Here is an 18048-nt window from a genome sequence, read left to right as displayed (position 1 = left end):
ACAGCCACTGTAGAGTGGTGATGGGCTATTCCCACTGCTCATCATTGCTGTCCCAGGGGAGTCCACACTCCCTACTCATCTTTGATGGAATCTCTCAGTCAGGCCAGAATTTGGAGGTGGGATGTGGACAGCCCCCCAGAGCAAGGGGTGAGGGGGGAAGGACAGAGGGCTGGAACAACCTCTGAGGAGCTCTGTCTCCAGGTGTCCCAAAGAGATTTATGGTTGGTTTAGACAAGGGAAGTCCAGATCGAGTGCCCCTACCTGCAGCTCTTAGCACAGTGTCTGGTATTGGGACCTCTGTACATTGAATGACAGTGATCTTGAAGATCTCCTGACTGTTCTCAGGCTCTGGGCCACTGCCCTCATCACAGGGCGGGGCTCTGAGGAGCGTTTTAGCATCCTTCCCCACCTTCCCCTGCAGACGCACACAAATCCTCACTCCCACACATGCCCACTGTGATGTAATGAGAAATATATATTTAGTCTTGGTCCTGGGTTCCTGCCACAGAGCTTCTAAAACCCGAGTAACTTCCTGAGCGGTGGGGTTGAGAGGAATGCGTTTCGTCATTCAGAAGAAGCCCCTTTCAACTGACCAGGTGATCAAAGAGCTGGAAGTAGCATTAATCACCAGTGGGCAATGATCTCATCAACTGAGCCTACATAATGAAGCCTCCACAAAACCCCTAACATGGGGTGTTGGTGAGAGCGTGGAGGTGCTGGAGAGCAGTGGTCCCCAGAGGGGGCGAGGAAGCTCTGAATCCCTCCCCCTACAGCTTGCCCTCTGCATTCCTGGCTATTCTTCAGTTGCATATTTTCTAGTAAACGGGTCATCTAGCAAGTAAACTGTTGCCCTGAGTTCTATGAGCTGTTCCAGCAAACCACTGAACCCAAGGGAGGGGGCTGTGGGAACCATCAATTTACAGCCAGTTGTTCAGAGTGCAGGTGACAACTTCAGCTTGCACCTGGCATCTGAAGCGAAGTCTCCTGGGACTAAGCCTGCGGGGTCTGCACTGACTCTGGGCCGTGAGTGTCAGAACTGAGTTAAACTGTGGGACACCCACTCAGTGTGCACCAAGGATTGAATTTCTTAGTGTGGGAAACACACACATCTGGTGTCAGAAGTAGAGGAGTGAGCACAGTGCACAGAGAGTTTTCCTTTGCTTGTCACGCATGCACGCACTTTCACTCTCAGGAGGAGCAGCCAGGGGGACATTACTGCCAGAGGCTGACACCACCTGTCTGCCAGGCTCTGGGTCAGGTAGGGGGAGTGTCTGTGGAATACCGTGCCCCCCAGATTTGACAGCGTCTGCAGGGCCCCCAGGTGGGTAGTAGTCAGATAACCCGTGTGCTTGCCTGACGGTCACTGTGGTGGTCAAGACGATGGCCTGGGAATCACGCGGCCTAGCACTGAGTCCTGCTCACATCACTCAGGGGCTGGGTGGTTTTGCAAAATCTCCCTTCCATCTCTGAGCCTTGATTTCCTCTTTCATCACACAGGGATCACAACAGTGCCCACCTCATAGGCGCGTTGTGTGAACTTATTGAGCTGCACCTGTGAAACGCTTAGCAGAGTGCTTGACTCGGAGCTCGAGTTCAGTCAATAATATTAAGAGTAACAAGAAGGTAGAAGCCCCAGCAAATGAAGAAACCCTTCAGGTGTGCACTTTGCAAGTCATAAAGACAGATGGGCAGGCCCGTAGTCCCTGCAATTCTGGGACACAAGTGTGTGAAGTGGGCCGGGCGGGCTCCGGAGGACGTCCTGGAGAGCTGTGAGATGAAGGCCGCTGAGCTGCTCCCTCTAGGCTCAGCCCCGCCCTGGTTCCCAGGTCTTCCATCACTTCTAACGGCCTTCTTCTTGGTTTTGCAGCCTGAACCCCAGCCTGGAGACCTGATTGAGATTTTCCGCCCTTTCTACAGACACTGGGCTGTCTACATTGGCAACGGATATGTGGTCCACCTGGCCCCACCAAGTAAGGGCACCCAGGGCCTCCACTGTGCTGAGGCTGGAGCAGAGGGGACGGGGGGAGCTGTGGGTAACCGGGGACCCCAACATTCTTCTTCCTCCCCAACAAGACTTCAGCCACACTGGTCTCCTTGCAGCCTTCCTTCCTGAGGTCCTTGCTTTTGCTCTCCCTTCTGCTTGTGATGCTCTTTACTGGCTCTCAGCACAGCTGCTTCCCCTTCATCATTCAAGTCTCAACTCAAATGGCCATTCCTGAGCGTGGCCCTCCCCAGCCTGAGCGAGGGCAGTTTCCCCTGGTCATCCTTTCCTGTGTGACTTTACTTAATCTTCCCCACAGCCTTTTCAAAACCTAAAAGTATCTTATTTTTTTCTGTTTGTTCATTGTGAGTGTCCTTTCACCAGAGCATAAACTAGTTGAGGGCCGGTGGGGTGTCTAGTTCATGTTTCTCTTCAACACCTTGGACAAGGCCTGGCACATAGTAGGGCCTCAGTATTGACTGACTGTGCTGAGTGGGTGTAACTGCTGGACAGGAGACAGGAAAGGCATGACAGGGATCTGGGTGGACAATGTGACACCCATCACTGGGTGAGCAATGCTCCTTAAAGGGAAAAGATGCTTCTATCTGCATCTTCTCATTGGAGCTTCACGGGAATCTTGTGAAATAGGCGAGGCAGGGGGACTGACCTCATACTACTGAGAAAATGGTGGAAGTCAGAGCTGGAAGGAAACTTAGAGAACAGCCCAGTACTAAGGAGAGCCAACACTTGCTGGGCACCAACCCTGTTCCAGGCACTGGGGGAGGCACCTTACTGAGTCAGTTTCTTAAATGCTTGCAGCTCCCTGTCCACCGCTATAGGCACAGGTGGAATTTATTGGGCCTTTTCTATAGGGAATGGGGTGCAGAGAACTAAGCCACTTGTCCAAGGTCACATAGCAGGAAAGTCCTGGAGGTGGGACTCAAACCCTGGCTAACTCTCTATTTCCTGCCTTTAAACCTGATGCTCTGCTGTGAAGTCTGAGGTTCCCCCAAATTCAGTCATTGAGTGTTTGCCTCATCCAGGTGCCCTTTCTCCAATTGTTTAATTAGTATTTTGTTTAATAGACTAACTTTAAAAAGTAAAACAATTCTTTTAAAAGGAACTTTTAAATTCCTAAATTGATGTGTGTTCATGAATCCATCTTAGCTTGTCTTTGTGGATTCCCAGTGTTGGCTCAGCTAAGTTAAGTGACATGTCAAGACCGTGCAGTGATGGAACCAGAATCAGCACCCATTGCTTCTGCCTCTGAGCCTGTGCACACTCTCACCAGGGTGGCACCCAGCGTGTGGAGTGTAAGGAAGCCCTCACTGTTGGGTGTTGACTCTGAACTTGCACCTCTGGAGCTGGAACCTCCTGAAATTCTGTGCCCCAGGCACCTAGCTTGCCTCTCCCCAGTCCCAGGCCCCTACCTGCCCGCTGAGGGGCTGAAGGTGGATGGGCCTCTGGAGCTTCCCTGATCCAGTCCCCACGCTGACCCTCTGCACAGACTCAGGGCTCAAACACAGCACCTTTTTATTTATTTCACTGAATCCTTTAAGCACCTCCTGCCCTACTAGGAGGTAATCTGAATTCCTCTGATTTTCCAAACCTTACAGTTGTTCTCTGGGCAGAGGGGTTCAGTCCTCTCTGGAAAGCTGAGCAGAACAGGACCTGCACTCTGATCAGACCCTCTGGCCGTTGCTTGTTGCTGTCACGTGGCATCACAGCGCAAGATGGGTCCTGCCCTGTGTAATGGGATGCTTCCCCTCCTGGCAGAGACCGAGGGTTCCCAATCATGGCAGGGCCACAGAGGCTCTCTGAAGGACATGAGTCTCCTCTGTGATGTTCCCTGGGGCCCACCTCTTTAAAGGCAAGCCCAGTTTTCAGTCATCATACCCTCCCTACATGATATTAGCTGGTGACCTCAAGAGGGATCTCTGTGTGGGCACCAGCTTTTGCTCCACACCATCCTGGTCCCTGTATTGACCCCAAATCCCTTTCTTCAAGGCAGTTTCACTTCTGGAAACCTGTTGCACCTTCCAGCCCCTCAGCATTGGCCAGGGTTGTGCCTGTGTACCCCTTGAATCTCCCTGGTGTCATACCTCTAGGAGCAGCCGTGGGATTTTGGTCCCTTTGCTCCAAGGGGAATGGGATCCGTTCCCCAGGTCCATCCACCTTTTCTGCAGTGATCAGCTTTGTGTGTGTCAGGGAAGTGGAGTCTTGGCGGGATCACAAAAAATTAACACTCTATTCTCCCAGGGAGGTGGGTGTGCTCAGAGCCTGTATTTGCACAATCAAGAGGGCCACTGGGGTGTCACAGGGTGTGTAAGGCCAGCTTCTGTAGGTTAAAAAAATCACAACAAATTATGGAACTTCACTCCTTGTTTCAGATAAGGAGACCAGGGACCAGAGACCACAAGGGTCTTATCCAAAGCCACACAGCTCTGACCCTGACTCATCTGCTCATCCCCTTGTTGGTGTGGTGGATGCTAGGCTGGGGGCCGGCCCAGGACCAATTGTGTTCCTCTTCCTGAATCCACAGGCGAAATCCCAGGAGCTGGTGCGGCCAGTCTCATGTCTGCACTGACTGACAAGGCCTTAGTGAAGAAGGAGCGGCTGTGTGACGTGGTTGGGAGAGACAGGTACCACGTCAACAACAAGCACGATGGCAGATACTCGCCATTGCCTCCCAGCAAAATCATCCAGCGGGCGGAGGAGCTGGTGGGCCAGGAGGTTCTCTACAAGCTGACCAGCGAGAACTGTGAGCACTTCGTCAATGAGCTGCGCTACGGGGTCCCCCGCAGTGACCAGGTGGGTCCTCAGTGTGCCCCCATCTCCACCTTCTCAGCTGACACGGGCATCAGTGTGGACTTGGCTGGGGTGGAGACAGGCACACAAACAAGACAGGAGAGCAGAGACAGAACTCTCCTCAAGAACATCACAGTCAGGGTGGGGACAGGGGTGAGGTGATGGGCACCACAGACAATTGGGAGTAGGGGATGCTGGCTGAAGGCTTGAGCACAGGCATCACTGTCAGCCCGGTTGTCCAGCCCTCCCTGGCCGCCTGGCCCTGACACGGACCCTTCCCACAGCCCCAGAGGCAGGTTTCATTGTCCTGCTTAACAGATGCAGAAATGGAGCCCCAGAGCACTTGTTGGTGGCCTTTCTTGTCATCAAACAAATCTGTGTTATCTCTTTTCCTGAGAGCTGTCTCCAGCTGTGCTGATAAGTAGCAGAGGTGAGATTTGAATCCCAGGTCTTTTTGACACAGCTTTTCCTGCTTATAAAAAGCATTGTGCCCGGTCCTGCTGTAACCCAAGGGGCAGTCCAGGGGCCCCCAGGGGATGTTTATTTACTTAGTTGACTTTAGCCATGGCCACTCTCTTTTTTGAATCACTTCTCCTGGGAAACTAACTTCCTCCTCATTTTCTCTCACTTCCTCCCCTCCTTTTCTGGCCCTCCCCCTCCTTTTGTGTGTGTGTGTGTGACAGCATTATTTTTAAAAGTTCTTAGATACCAGTTGATGCAAAGGAATATGCCTTTTCTTTTTCTTTTGATGAGAGGTGAGGTTAAGATCCATCAGGTTGTTGATTTTCATTACTTTTTAACTTTTTGCGATTTGGTCTCTCCCTTGGTCAGTGTGGTGGTCAAGTAGCCCACTAGGCTCCTGTGTCGATGGGATTTTCCAGGCAAGAATACTGGAGTGGGTTGCCATTGGGTAAAGTACAAGTGATGATATTGATCTCGGAAGGTTACTGTGTGAATTAGATAAGAGCATCCTTATGCTTAGCATAGTGGCAACTAAGAAAATTCTGTTAATAAATCGTGGGAGTTGAAGTGGTCATAATGGTCCTCATTTTCATTCTTTCTCTTGGTTCACCCAGTGTCTTGTCCACTGGCCTGTCTGGGCCACAGTGACATCCTGGGGAGGCATTCATCAGCAAGGATCATGCTCAGCCTTCTTCCTCATACTGCTGATAACCAGCAGTGTTTACTACACTGACCTGCATGCTGATTAGTTCATCCATATATATGTACATATATGCAATAAATATATAAGTATGTATATGTGAATGTGAAGGGCGATTAATATAAAAATCGAGGAATATCAAGTCCACCCCTACCTAGGTTATGGACAGGGTAATACTGCCAATGTTTGGTGAAGAGTTCCAGAATCTCTGGGTCACAGTCTGGTTTCAACTTCTCTGACAGTTTATAAGAGCCTCCTTCTGGGAAAGTCATTGGCCAGGTCCATGAGAGGAACCTCATTAGCTTACAAAGGTGATGCAAACAGAAGGAATCTGGGGGATTTGGGCATCAGCACACGTGCCTACTGGGGAAAATGACCTTCGAAAGCTTTGTCCTGAGTCACATTAGATGCATCCTGTCATCCTAGTATCTGTCTTTACTAGCAGCCCTTAGAGACACCCTTCAGTTTTCTCCTGTGTTAATGCTTTTACCCTCTGAAGCTCACATCTTTCCCATTCTCTAGTTTTGGTGGAATACCACCTTGAATAGGTTCTGAGAAAAGGTGCATTTTAAAAAGACTGGGTGTGCCTGAAAATATCTTCATTTTATCCTATTTGATTGATGGTTTGACTGGGGATGGAATTTTAGGCTGAAAAAAATTTTGCCCCAAATTTGAAGGTATTGCTCCATTGTTATGTTATTTAAGCTATTCTTGCTGAGAAGTCTGAATTCGTTCTGATTTTCAAGCCTCTGTATATGACCAATTTTATCTTTCTGGAAGTTTATAGAGTCTTCTCCTTATCTTCAGTTTTCTGAAATTTATCTATGATAAACCTTGCACAGATCTGTTTTTATGAATTGTATTGGGAACTTGATGACTCTTTTCAGTATGGAAACCCCAATTCTTCAGTTCTGGGAAGTTTTCCATTTTCTCTCTCTCTCTTTTTTTTTTTTTTTATTCTGGAGGTTGTATCCCTAGACTGCGCCTCTGATTTTCTTTTTAAAAAATTTTTATTTATTCATTTCTGACTCTGCTGGGTCTTTGTTGCTGTGCGGGCTTCTGATTGTGATGGCTTCTCTTGTCGTGGAGCATGGCTCTCAGGCACATGGACTTGAGTAGCTGCATCACGGAGGCTCAGCAGTTGCGGCTCCCAGGCTCGCAGCACAGGCTCAATAGTTGTGGTGCACGGGCTTAGTTGCTCTGTGGCAGGTGGGATCTTCCCAGGTCAGGAATGGGACCCAGATCTCCTGTATTGGCATGCAGATTCTTTGTTACTGAGCCACCAGGGAAGCCCTCTTCTGATTTCCTTATCTTCTCTCTCCTGTTTTCCAATTATTTATCTTTTTAAATGAGAAAACTAACATTTACTGGTATATTTTAAAAGTAGCAGTGATGATGTCAGAATAAAGAGAAACTTATGCTAAATAAATCTGATTTCATAATTTGTGGTACTAGGTAACAGTTGAGGTCCCAGTTAGACCTGGCTTCAACTTCAGGTAAATGTCCACCCTCCTATGCAGCAATAAAATAAAAAAAGAGATTACTGTGCACATTTGGGAAGTAATAAATTTAGGGTGTTGTATTAGGAAGATTTATAAAATATCTCTTAATTGTGTCATTTTTAGTTCTCCTTTAGTGGTTATTAATAGACTGAAGAACAAATTCAGAAGTTCATATAAGTAGAACATTTTATTTCAACACAGTGTTGTTACATAATCTAGTAAAACACATTTGTCAGTACACAAACGTAATATTTAGAGTGTTTAAATACAATTGCAAATCTTGAGATAGTAAAAGAACCAAGAAATATTTGTTTATTGTTCATTCTTTCTACAAACATCTTTGTGAAAAGTGAAGCAACACTAACCAGACACCTGCCATTTGTCTTCCTGAGCCTTTAGCCCGATGCACCACTCATACATCTGAAAAAGGCGAAACAGCGTCAGCAGTCCTCCTGGACCCCCTCCAGAGAACACGAAAGCAGGGTAGACTGCGGAGCAAGGGGAGGCGCCGTGTAAACTGTTCCCCAAGATTTCCCTTCACTTCTTGGCCTAGATGAGGGTTTCTCAGCCTCAGCACTGTTAACGTTTTGGGCCATCGACAATGAAGTTAAGCCTTCGTTGTCCTGACTTGCTCTGTGCATTGAAGGATATTTAGCAGCGTCTGTGGCTTCTACCCTCTAGATGCCAGTAGCCTTCCCATCCCCAGGTGTAAGAGCCAGAATGTCTATGCTAAGCTGCTAAGTCACTTCAGTCGTGTCCGACTCTGTGCGACCCCATAGACGGCAGCCCACCAGGCTCCCCTGTCCCTGGGATTCTCCAGGCAACCCACTGGAGTGGGTTGCCACTTCCTTCTCCAATGCATGAAAGTGAAAAGTGAAAGTGAAGTCGCTCAGTCTTGTCTGACTCTTCGGGACCCCATGGACTGAAGCCTACCAGGCTCCTCCTTCCATGGGATTTTCCACGCGAGAGTACTGGAGTGGGTTGCCATGGCCTTCACCAGAATGTCTATAGATATTGACAAATATCTCCCAGAGGCCAAGCCTCTCCTCTCCTTGAGAATCACTGGCCAAGGCAAGCAATGATCATAATACACGGTGTGGCCAAATTAAAATGCAGCTTCCGCACTTGTCCCGTCTCACCAGAGAGGGTGGAAGTAGCGGGTGCTGGACAATGTCCAGCAGTAGTTTTCTTTGTAATCGCTGTCAAAGCAGCAACTCTCTTTCATTTAACTCATGAGGACATTTGTGTTTGTGTTAAAAGAATCTGATTAGTCATTATGTTTATTTGTGTTCAGCTCTTTAAAGCAGACTAGATTTTCCTTCAACAGACTACATGTGACTCGTAACTTTCCAGTTAGAAAGGGAAGCAATGGATTAAAACCAAAATGTAGTTTGTGCTTTCCATGCCTGAGTATTCTAAAACAGATTCTCCTATTTTCCATCTACCTACCTAAAAATACTCAGGTTTCAAGAAATGTATCCTTAGTAAGCTTTTGTAAATAAGCCTTCACATTGAATAGTACTTTTTAAAAAAAGCAGCTAGGAGCTACACACTCAGGCTGAAGTCTATTCTGTGTCAGATAAAGTTTTAAGATAAGTAGAAATTGAAGATTTGGCCAATGGTAATGTGTATATTTCATAAACCTGGATAAATTGCAGGGTGTTATTTAAAAATTACTGTAAATATTAAAGCCAACTTGCTGTCAAATACTTTATAAACATTCTTAGTTTGTAACCCCTCATAGTCTGAATTGCTCAGTTGCTCTCTGAGTAATATTCCTCTTCTTATATCCACTTACAACATTGCTGAAAGTAAAGAAAGCACATTCAAGCTGTCTTTTTCCTAGAAACAATTCCAGGGCTTAACTCAGAGTGGACATTTTAGCATAAGCAGCTGCTGCTGCTGCGAAGTCGCTTCAGTCGTGTCTGACTCTGTGCAACCCCATAGACGGCAGCCCACCAGGCCCCGCCGTCCCTGGGATCCTCCAGGCAAGAACACTGGAGTGGGTTGCCATTTCCTCCTCCAATGCATGAAAGTGAAAAGTGAAAGTGAAATCGCTCACTCATGTCCGACTCTTAGCAACCCCAGGCTCCTCTGTCCATGGAATTTTCCAGGCAAGAGTACTGGAAGTAGGGTGCCTTGACAGAATTACAGTTTGCCCACTTTGAAAAAAAAGATAACGAAGGACAATTTTTCTCCTTCGTAATATTCTGATTGAAGACCTCTGATGCACACCATGTAGCCTATTTTCATGATCAGAACTCCTGCAATTTCAGCACAGTGGCTGGGCTGGACCCAGCAGCCTTGCAACAAGAAAATCATCAATGACATCTGAAGGGAGCACTGTCTCTCCCAGGAAGATCATTCTTTCTGTAAAATTTGCACCCTCAGAACTAACTATATACTACTTTTGTATTGAATTACATACTTTGTACAAAGCATGAGCACAAACAATGAGGCTACTGTTGTTTTCCTTGACCAAGTATCTTTTGTATGAACTGGCTCCATCAGCATTTCTTCTCACACTATGAGGTTCTGTAAAGAACTGGGGGCTTATTGTTCCTACTCCATTATCTGCAAACCATTTCTCCCACCCTAACACCTAGCTTAGCAAGGAAAACACTGGATACAAGTGGTTATATGCAGGTTCCCTAGCAAGACCGAAACAGAGCCACGGGTGCCATAAAGCCAGCCTAATTACCTTTCACTGCTGCTGCTGCTGCTAAGTCGCTTCAGTCGAGTCCGACTCTGTGCAACCCCGTGGACTGCAGCCTACCAGGGTTCTCTGTCCATGAGATTGTCCAGTCAAGAACACTGGAGTGGGTTGCTATTTTCTCCTCCAATGCATGAAAGTGAAAAGTGAAAGTGAAGTTGCTCAGTCGTGTCCGACTGTAGCGACCCCATGGACTGCAGCCTTCCCAGGCCTCTCCGTTCATGGATTTTCCAGGCAAAAGTACTGGAGTGGGGTGCCATCGCCTTCTCCGAATTACCTGTCACAGGAAGCTCTCAAGACTGACCGACAGTGGAACTTAGGTCAGTTTCCTCATTCGAACTTCTGTCCTCACGTGTTCTGCTGCCGAGGATACCAGTTCTGCGTACCTTGTGATCTTAGTTACACTGGTATATTTCCTGGAATTTCATATAGCTTTGCTGGACACATTTATGGCTCAGATAAGCCTGGGCAGCGCCAAGATACATATTTTTTAACCGCTGAAGCTTTCCAAATTGTTCTTTATGTTGGGCATGTGTGAGTTCTGCAGCCACAAAATATACAACCTAGACAAGCTCTGTGCTTAGGGTACCAAGGGCAGAGTTGGCGGGTCATGTAAGGATGTGGATTTTGGGTTTCAGGTCCACATTTTCACCCTTTATATTATTGAGATTTCTGATATATTGTCTCCTTGGATTTCTTGGCATCAAACCATTAAGAAAATCTTTTCCTTTTTGAATCTTGATTCTGCTTAAATGCCTGGTTTGGTTTCAGGGGAGATTTCTTGATCCATGTTCATGATACTCTTTTAGTTGGGAGAAGTAGAGTTTTGCCGACTGGGGCATTGTGCCTTCATTGCAGTGAGTATTCTCTGAGTCCTAGTGAAATTATGCCTAAAACTAATGACTTACTTTATTTTTAGTTGGAGTTCAGGAAAGAGTGAAATTTGACATATGTTCAATTTTTACCATGAAACTTCCTCTTACTTTTGTCCCAGTGGTTTTTTTTTTCCTATTATAAGCAATACAAGTCAGATATCTTAATAGTTTAAAGTATAACCTCACTACTCTTTTTCATAGTTGAGTCATATATTTAAGAACATGCAGAAGTCAATGGTTGGCTGGACTGTGCTCTGGGGATTCAGCAAGGGTGAAGATAAGTGAGGGATTTGTAGGACAGAGGTCAGAGTTTATTAAGGATTCAATAGCAATTCCTCTTCAACTTTACACTTACTTCAAGAGCTCCCTGTTGGCCCGCCAGGATTTCAACCATCTGGCTTCGTCTCCCTGTCTTTTCTACAGCCACCCTCTGGGGCTCTGTCTGCTTTAAAAACTCACAGGGTCAAAGGAGTTTCCCTCTTTATGCCTGTGTACTTTGTTGGCAGCTGGCCCCATCCACCAATTCCTTTCCCATCCTGCCCTTCTCTCCCCATTTCCCTGCCAATATTTGTTGACTCCTGAGTTTGTCAAGGAAGCTAAGGGGCATGTCCAGCTCCCTGAGCTGGATGTCCTTGTTGAATGTACAGTCTGTTCTCAGCTTCCTGACACAGAGTCTGACTCACTGTCCTCTCTCTTGCAGGTCAGAGATGCCATCATGGCAGTTGGCATCGCGGGAGTGGGCCTTGCAGCCATGGGCCTCATCGGAGTCATGTTCTCAAGAAACAAGAAATAGAAGCAGTGACTTTATACAGTCCAGTCTGCAGTGACTTTATACATTGAGGGGGTCTTGTTTGCCTAGAGGGTTTCTGCTTTGGTTTGTAATTTTCATTCTATTTTACAATAAGGTTTATTTTCACAAGAATAAAATAAAGCCCAGTAAGGAAAGATTTTATTGGGGGACATGCATCAAAAACTGTCTGGCATGAAGTCTGTTGAGGTTGCAGCGAGGCTCTGTTCCTGCTGATTCCAGGCTGTGCTCTGGGTCTTTGGTGATTTTCTCTCACTTTCAAACTGTGGGCTGTGTTCTTTACCTGCAGGAAACAAAGTCCAGCTCTGGTTATCTCAAGTAATGGGTGTTTCCAGTTGTGTAGGTACAGGTGGGCACCAAGAGAGACAGACAAACCTGACTGATATGCAAGAACAGGAACCAAGGGAAACCAGGACCCTTGACCTGGAACTAGATCCAGGCCGGCTTCCAGGAGTCAGCAGCCGGAGTCTGTAGATGTCCAGTGGGGCTCAAACCAAACCAAACCACAGCCATAATGAAAATTACATGCTCTGCCCAATCTTGTTTAAAACCTCCCCTGCTCTCCACAGCTTTTCTCTGCCTCATCACTTCCACCCCACAGTGATCCTGCATCCTCTCCTCTTGGGCTTGTCACGGCCCCCAAGTCTCTGATCCCACACCCGCTCCTGTGGCTTCTCTTCCCATACCCGTTCAGCTTCATCCCTCCCTGTGGCCTGCGAGACGCTCCTAACACAAGCTCCTGAGAGAGAATCTCATTGGCTCCCTCACCACACTGGGCTGTCTACTGATTGGTTGACAGCCATTGGATCAGGTGGCCCACTAGATCAATCAGCTCTGCCCAGTGGAGCCAGGTCACGTGGTACAAAGGCTGCCTCGGACCTTATGGAGTGTGGGTGTGGATGGTCTTATATGTGATGTGCCTGGTGCTGAGGCCTCTGGGGAGGGGTTAGGGAAGGAGGTGTGACCATTTGTGATTGGTCCCGTTTGCCTCTGTTACTAGCTGGGCTTGGCAGATGTTCAAAGTGACCAGTTTCCTGAAACGGGCTTTTGTGGGCTCCTCGGAAGCACCCTTCTGGAGCCAATTGTCCTTCCCTCCACAAGGCAAGTCATCTTCTCTATCTGGTTGCCAATGTTTCCCTTGGCAGCCTTGGTTGTCTGGGGACCATGTGTGTGTGGAATCCCGGACAGGACTTATAAAATGGCTCGTTTCTAGTTTACTACTGCTTGGACCATACCTGGTCTAGGAAAAGCTTATGCGCATTCTTTCCCCAGTGTTGACATAAGCATAGTTTTCTCCCAGTTAGTTTCTTTTCGTTTTATCTTAGCTCTATTGATGTAACATCTCATGCCTGTTTTCAAGTGTGCCAAGCTCAAGGGACACAGGCCAAAATTAAAGGGGAGTCTCTTGAAGGCCTTTCTCTCACACTGGGGAGATTATGATATGGACCCATGGAGTATAGATTTCCAAATTAATTATGGAATAAAAAGGAATGAGGTAGACTAAACACAAGAAAGCAAAACAAAAGCAGCCCATTCAATTAAAACATACTGAAACATTACCTATAAAAAGTGAGATTTGTGGAAATAATCAGATAAGATGGAAGAACTCATTCCAAATATATTGATAGTGACCATAAATATAAATGAACTAAACTTGCCAAGTAAAAGACAAACATTTTACTGGATTAGAAAACGAATCCAGGGAATACTGTTTACAGCAGATACAATTGAAATATAAGGACATAAAGACTGAAGTTAATAAGATGGATAGTTTATGTGACAAGTCATTTGACATCCTGAAAACATTAATGTTATCAAGGAAAAAAATTGAGGGTGTGAATAAAGTGTTCTAGACTGAAAGACATGTTGAGGACAAAGTAACTAAATATGAGAAAGGACTCTAAAAGCAATTTGGGTTTACTGGGGAAATTTGAATGTGAACTGGATAATGAAGAATATTAAGGAATCATGAATCTTATTAAGTTTACGTAACGTCTTATGAGGTTTACGTAAAACACATGGCATAAAAAATAGATGCAGATAAAGCAAAATGACCAAAAATCAGATTTTGACCCACGCCTTAGGTATATGGGTGGCCATTTTACTGCTACTTTTGTATATTAAAACATTTACATAGTAAATACCTTATAAATAGCTGAAACTTGAAAATTTAAACAAAAGAAAACTTTCAAAATTATTTTAATAAATTTTATAGTAATATTTTTAATAAAAGAAGATATACTAGGCAACTACTAACTAAAAACTGGTTAATTCATTGATATTAATTAACTGAAAGCTGGCATAGCTATATTGATATCAGAAAATATAAGCTTCAAACCAAAAATGAGTACTAGACAGAAAGTGTGAAAAGTGTATCATAATAAGAAATACACTTGGTCCTTGTCCTTGGTTCTGGGCCAGAGCTCCTAAAACCCTCAGAATTTCCTTGTTGATAGGCTTTATCTTTTGCTATTTCTAAGGAACCCCTTTGATCAACCTGAGTTTGTGCTAATGGGGTGACGTGGACCCTAAGATAACCTTAGGATGGGGCTGGTCATCAGAAAGACCCAGTGATTAGAGGGTTGGACATTTCAGGCTGCTGATCTCTAAGAAGGGAACGTGGGAGGGGTTGCTGAAGATTAAGCTCTATAAAAACTGTTCAGCGAGGAGACTTGATGAACTTCCTGGTGGTGAACACACCAAGGTGTCCAGAGAGTGGCTGCCTGAAGAGGAGAGGGAAGCTCCTTGCATCTTCTGCCCCCACGCCTTGCCCTCCACCTCTCTTCCATTTGGTTGCTTCTGAATTGTATCCATCCTAATAAATTGGTAAACATTTAAGGTGCCTTTCTGAGTTCTGTGAGCCTTTCTGGAAAACTGCTAAAATGTAGGAGGGGTTTTGACAAAAGTACAGGTGAGTGGTGAAGGACATCTGATGTGAAGGAAGACAGTCTTAGGGGACTGAGCACTTAGGCTGTGACGTCTGTGTTTAGTGTCAAAATCAAACCGATTCAGTGAGCACCCAGTTGGTGTCTGGAAACTCAGAGAATTAACTGCTGGTGTCGAGAAACGTTCCACAAAGATCCTGAAAACACTTTCAATTCCCTAGGAAGGTATGATATTAATACTTCTAAAATTGTTTGCATCTAATAAAAATCCTAAAAGAGATATTAAAAATTTTGGTCTGTTGTAAGGAGAAAATGACCAGTTCACCATAGTGGGAGATCTACCTATGCCTCTGTCAGGATCTGATAAATCAAGGGGACACAAAAATCAGTTAAGATACAGAAACTTCGCAAAACATACTGACAAGCTGATTCAACGAGCACGTAGAGTGAACTAGGAAATACAGATTCTTTCTGACTGCACACAAGGGAATGCTTACGAAAACTGACCATGCCAGGGTAGGAGGCAGACGGCCCTTTAGGAGGCATTTCAGACCTCCTGGGAGTCAGGACTCACTATCTGACACACACACACTCTGCACATACAGTGCGCTCACTCCCAACCTGTGTCCATCACTTGGACTCACTCCCCTGCTGCATGTCCACCCACACTGCCTTCTGGACCCCCTCACCTTCTCTTCTTTGTCCCCCAAAGAGCTTTCCAGCCCAGTCACCCCAGTTAAGGGAGGGACTTCTCACCAGTGCAAGAAGGGCTCCCAACTGTTGACTGCAGGTGATGAACAGAGGGAGCCTGCAGGCTGGACTGGGGCTCCTTGAGGGTCAGGTTCTAGAATGTTCCCTGCCAGGGCTCCCCTCTGCCTGTCTCTGGTTTTCCTGTCTCAGGCCAAGCGAAAACCGAGACTTGGAGACCTGACTGAGATTTCTGCCTCTGGCTATGAACACTGGGCCTTCTGTATGAGCAGGTCTGTGTGAGCCATCTGGCTCCCTCAAGCAAGGACAGGTTCTCTGTTTAAGCCCCAGGGTTGAGGTGGAGAGGGGGAACAGTTGCACTATCATGCACTGGTTCTCCCTTCAGTGCCTGGCACAACAGGCACTCAAGGGCCATTTGCTGACTTCATCATGCTCCCCACCCCCACAGTATACCAAGGGCTCGTTGTCATCAGAACTGAGTTCATGGGCAGACTGTTGACTTTATTCCATTAGAGAGTGGGGTTCAGTTCAAGCCAACCCCGGTTCTTGGGAAGCATCTCATCTTGGGTCCAGTCTCCTATATATTAGTTGTTTTGGAGTGACGAACAGAAATAAGACACAGTTACTTCCTTTCAATAGTTTACAACTGGCTGCACAGTGTAAGGAAAGGAGCGTGGGCCTCCCAACTGGACAGAAGCAGTTGGGGATCCTTGGTCTCCTGCTCCCTGAATGTGCAACTTTCACACGTGACTTCCCCCACCCCCCTTCTAAGTTCAGCTGCACTTTGTGCAGAGCAGATAATAATCCTTACCTGCGGGCTGTGTAGGGATGGAGTGAAAGCCTGCGTGGGGAGGCACTGGGGCAGGCTTGGCCAAGTCCTGGACCAACTCCTTACTGCCTTCCATAGCATCACAGCATTAAAGAGAATGTCCAAACCCCGGGAACCACTCAATAGCAAGAAACTGGCCAAATAAAATAGATGTCTGCATTTAATGGCGTGTTATTCAACCATTAAAACAGATGGACAGCACGTGTGTGTATACACATGTAGGCATATGTGTTTATATATATGTTTATATTCAAAATAAGTGTAACTGTTAGACTTACTGAAGAACATTTAGTAATAGTAAACTGACGCTTTTTGTATATAGTTCTTTGACTGCTGAAACTCTCACATATCCATGTGACCATCAGGAGAACAAAGGTCACAGGAAAGTCACTCACCCCTGAAGCTCCCCAGGCCCTTTGTCATCAGCCAGCCCCTCACCCCAGCTCCACACCTCAGCTCCTGTGATCTCTTTTCTCTCCCTATAGCTTTGCCTTTTCTAGAATGTCGTACAAATGGAATCATATAGAAGCTTGCTTTTTGTGTCTGGGTTCTTTAACTTAGCAGAATGCGTCTGACGTTCATTTTTGTTGTAGCATGTGACATGCTTTGTTCCTTGTTACTGCTGAGTGGTATCCTGCTGCATGCATGGGCCAGCCTTTCTTTATTCACCAGCTGAAGGACATTTGTAAAGTTTATGATATTTGACAATAATTATTACAGCCACTATAGATATTCCCATATAGGTTTGTTTGTGTGCATGAACATGGATTCTAATTTCTTTTGGGTAAGCACTAGGTGTAGGATTGCAGAATCATAAACTAAGATTAGTGAAGTCCCATCACTTCATGGCAAACAGAGGGTGAAAAAGTGGAAGCAGTGGCAGATTTTTTTTTTTTTTTTTGGCTCCAAAATCCCTGTGGACTGTGACTGCATCCATGAAATTAAAAGTCGCTTGCTCCTTGGACAGAAAGCTATGACCAACCTAGACAATATATATATTAAAAAGCAAAGACATCACTTTGCTGACCAAGGTCCATATAGTCAAGGCTATGGTTTTTCCAGTAGTCATGTGCAGATGTGAGACTCAGACCATAAAGAAGGCTGAGTGCCGAAGAATTGATGCTTTCTAACTGTGGTGCTGGAGAAGACACTTGAGAGTCCCTTGGACTGCAAAGGAGATCAAACCAGTCAATCCTAAAGGAAATCAATGAACACTGGAAGGACTGATGCTGAAGCAGAAGCTCCAATACTTTGGCCACCTGATGCGAAGAGCCAACACATTGGAAAAGACTCTGATGCTGGGGAAGATTGAGGGCAAAAGGAGAAGAGGGTGGCAGAGAATGAGATGTTTAGATAGCATCACCGACTCAATGGACATGAATCTGGACAAGCTCCAGGAGGTGGTGGAGGACAAGGAAGCCTGGCATGCTGCTGTCCATGGGGTCACAAAGAGTTGGACAGTACTTAGATACTGAACAACAACAACAGTAAGTGAACGTTTATTATAAGAAACGACCCAGTTGTTGTCCAAGTACCTCACAGCACTGCAGTAGCGCGCGCCCTCTACTGGGGAAAGAAGAGGCCCTCGAGATTGCAGGGGGCGCTTGGGGGTGTGTGTAGTCCCTTCATCTGTTCGTTTTCCTGGCCCTTGCACCTCTATTTCTGAACTCTTTCCACTGAAGGTAACTCACTAACTTGCCTTTCTATCTCCCCCTCACCCCTTCCTTCTTATCACACTGTTTCTCTAGAAAGACTCTCCTCTGTCTCATTCTCTTTA

General features: G+C 46.2%; 1 protein-coding gene across 4 annotated transcripts in view; it reads left to right on the top strand.

The window, feature by feature from the left end:
* Nucleotides 1–14687, top strand: part of PLA2G16 (phospholipase A2, group XVI) — a 32963-nt gene extending 18276 nt beyond the window's left edge. For 3 of the 4 annotated variants that reach the window (XM_005227022.5, XM_024987032.2, XM_005227021.5), the window contains exons 3-5: nt 1868–1970; nt 4524–4792; nt 11742–14687. In XM_005227022.5, the coding sequence (XP_005227079.2) occupies nt 1868–1970; nt 4524–4792; nt 11742–11834 (465 nt within the window). In that variant the 3' untranslated portion in view covers nt 11835–14687. The remainder of the gene's footprint in view (nt 1–1867; nt 1971–4523; nt 4793–11741) is intronic. The other variant, NM_001075280.2, reaches the window with a different exon arrangement.
* Nucleotides 14688–18048: the final 3361 nt, after the last annotated feature.

Source organism: Bos taurus, chromosome 29, assembly GCF_002263795.3.
Source record: "Bos taurus isolate L1 Dominette 01449 registration number 42190680 breed Hereford chromosome 29, ARS-UCD2.0, whole genome shotgun sequence".
NCBI classification, from domain to species: domain Eukaryota; kingdom Metazoa; phylum Chordata; class Mammalia; order Artiodactyla; family Bovidae; genus Bos; species Bos taurus.
This window is presented reverse-complemented; position numbering and strand designations above follow the sequence as displayed.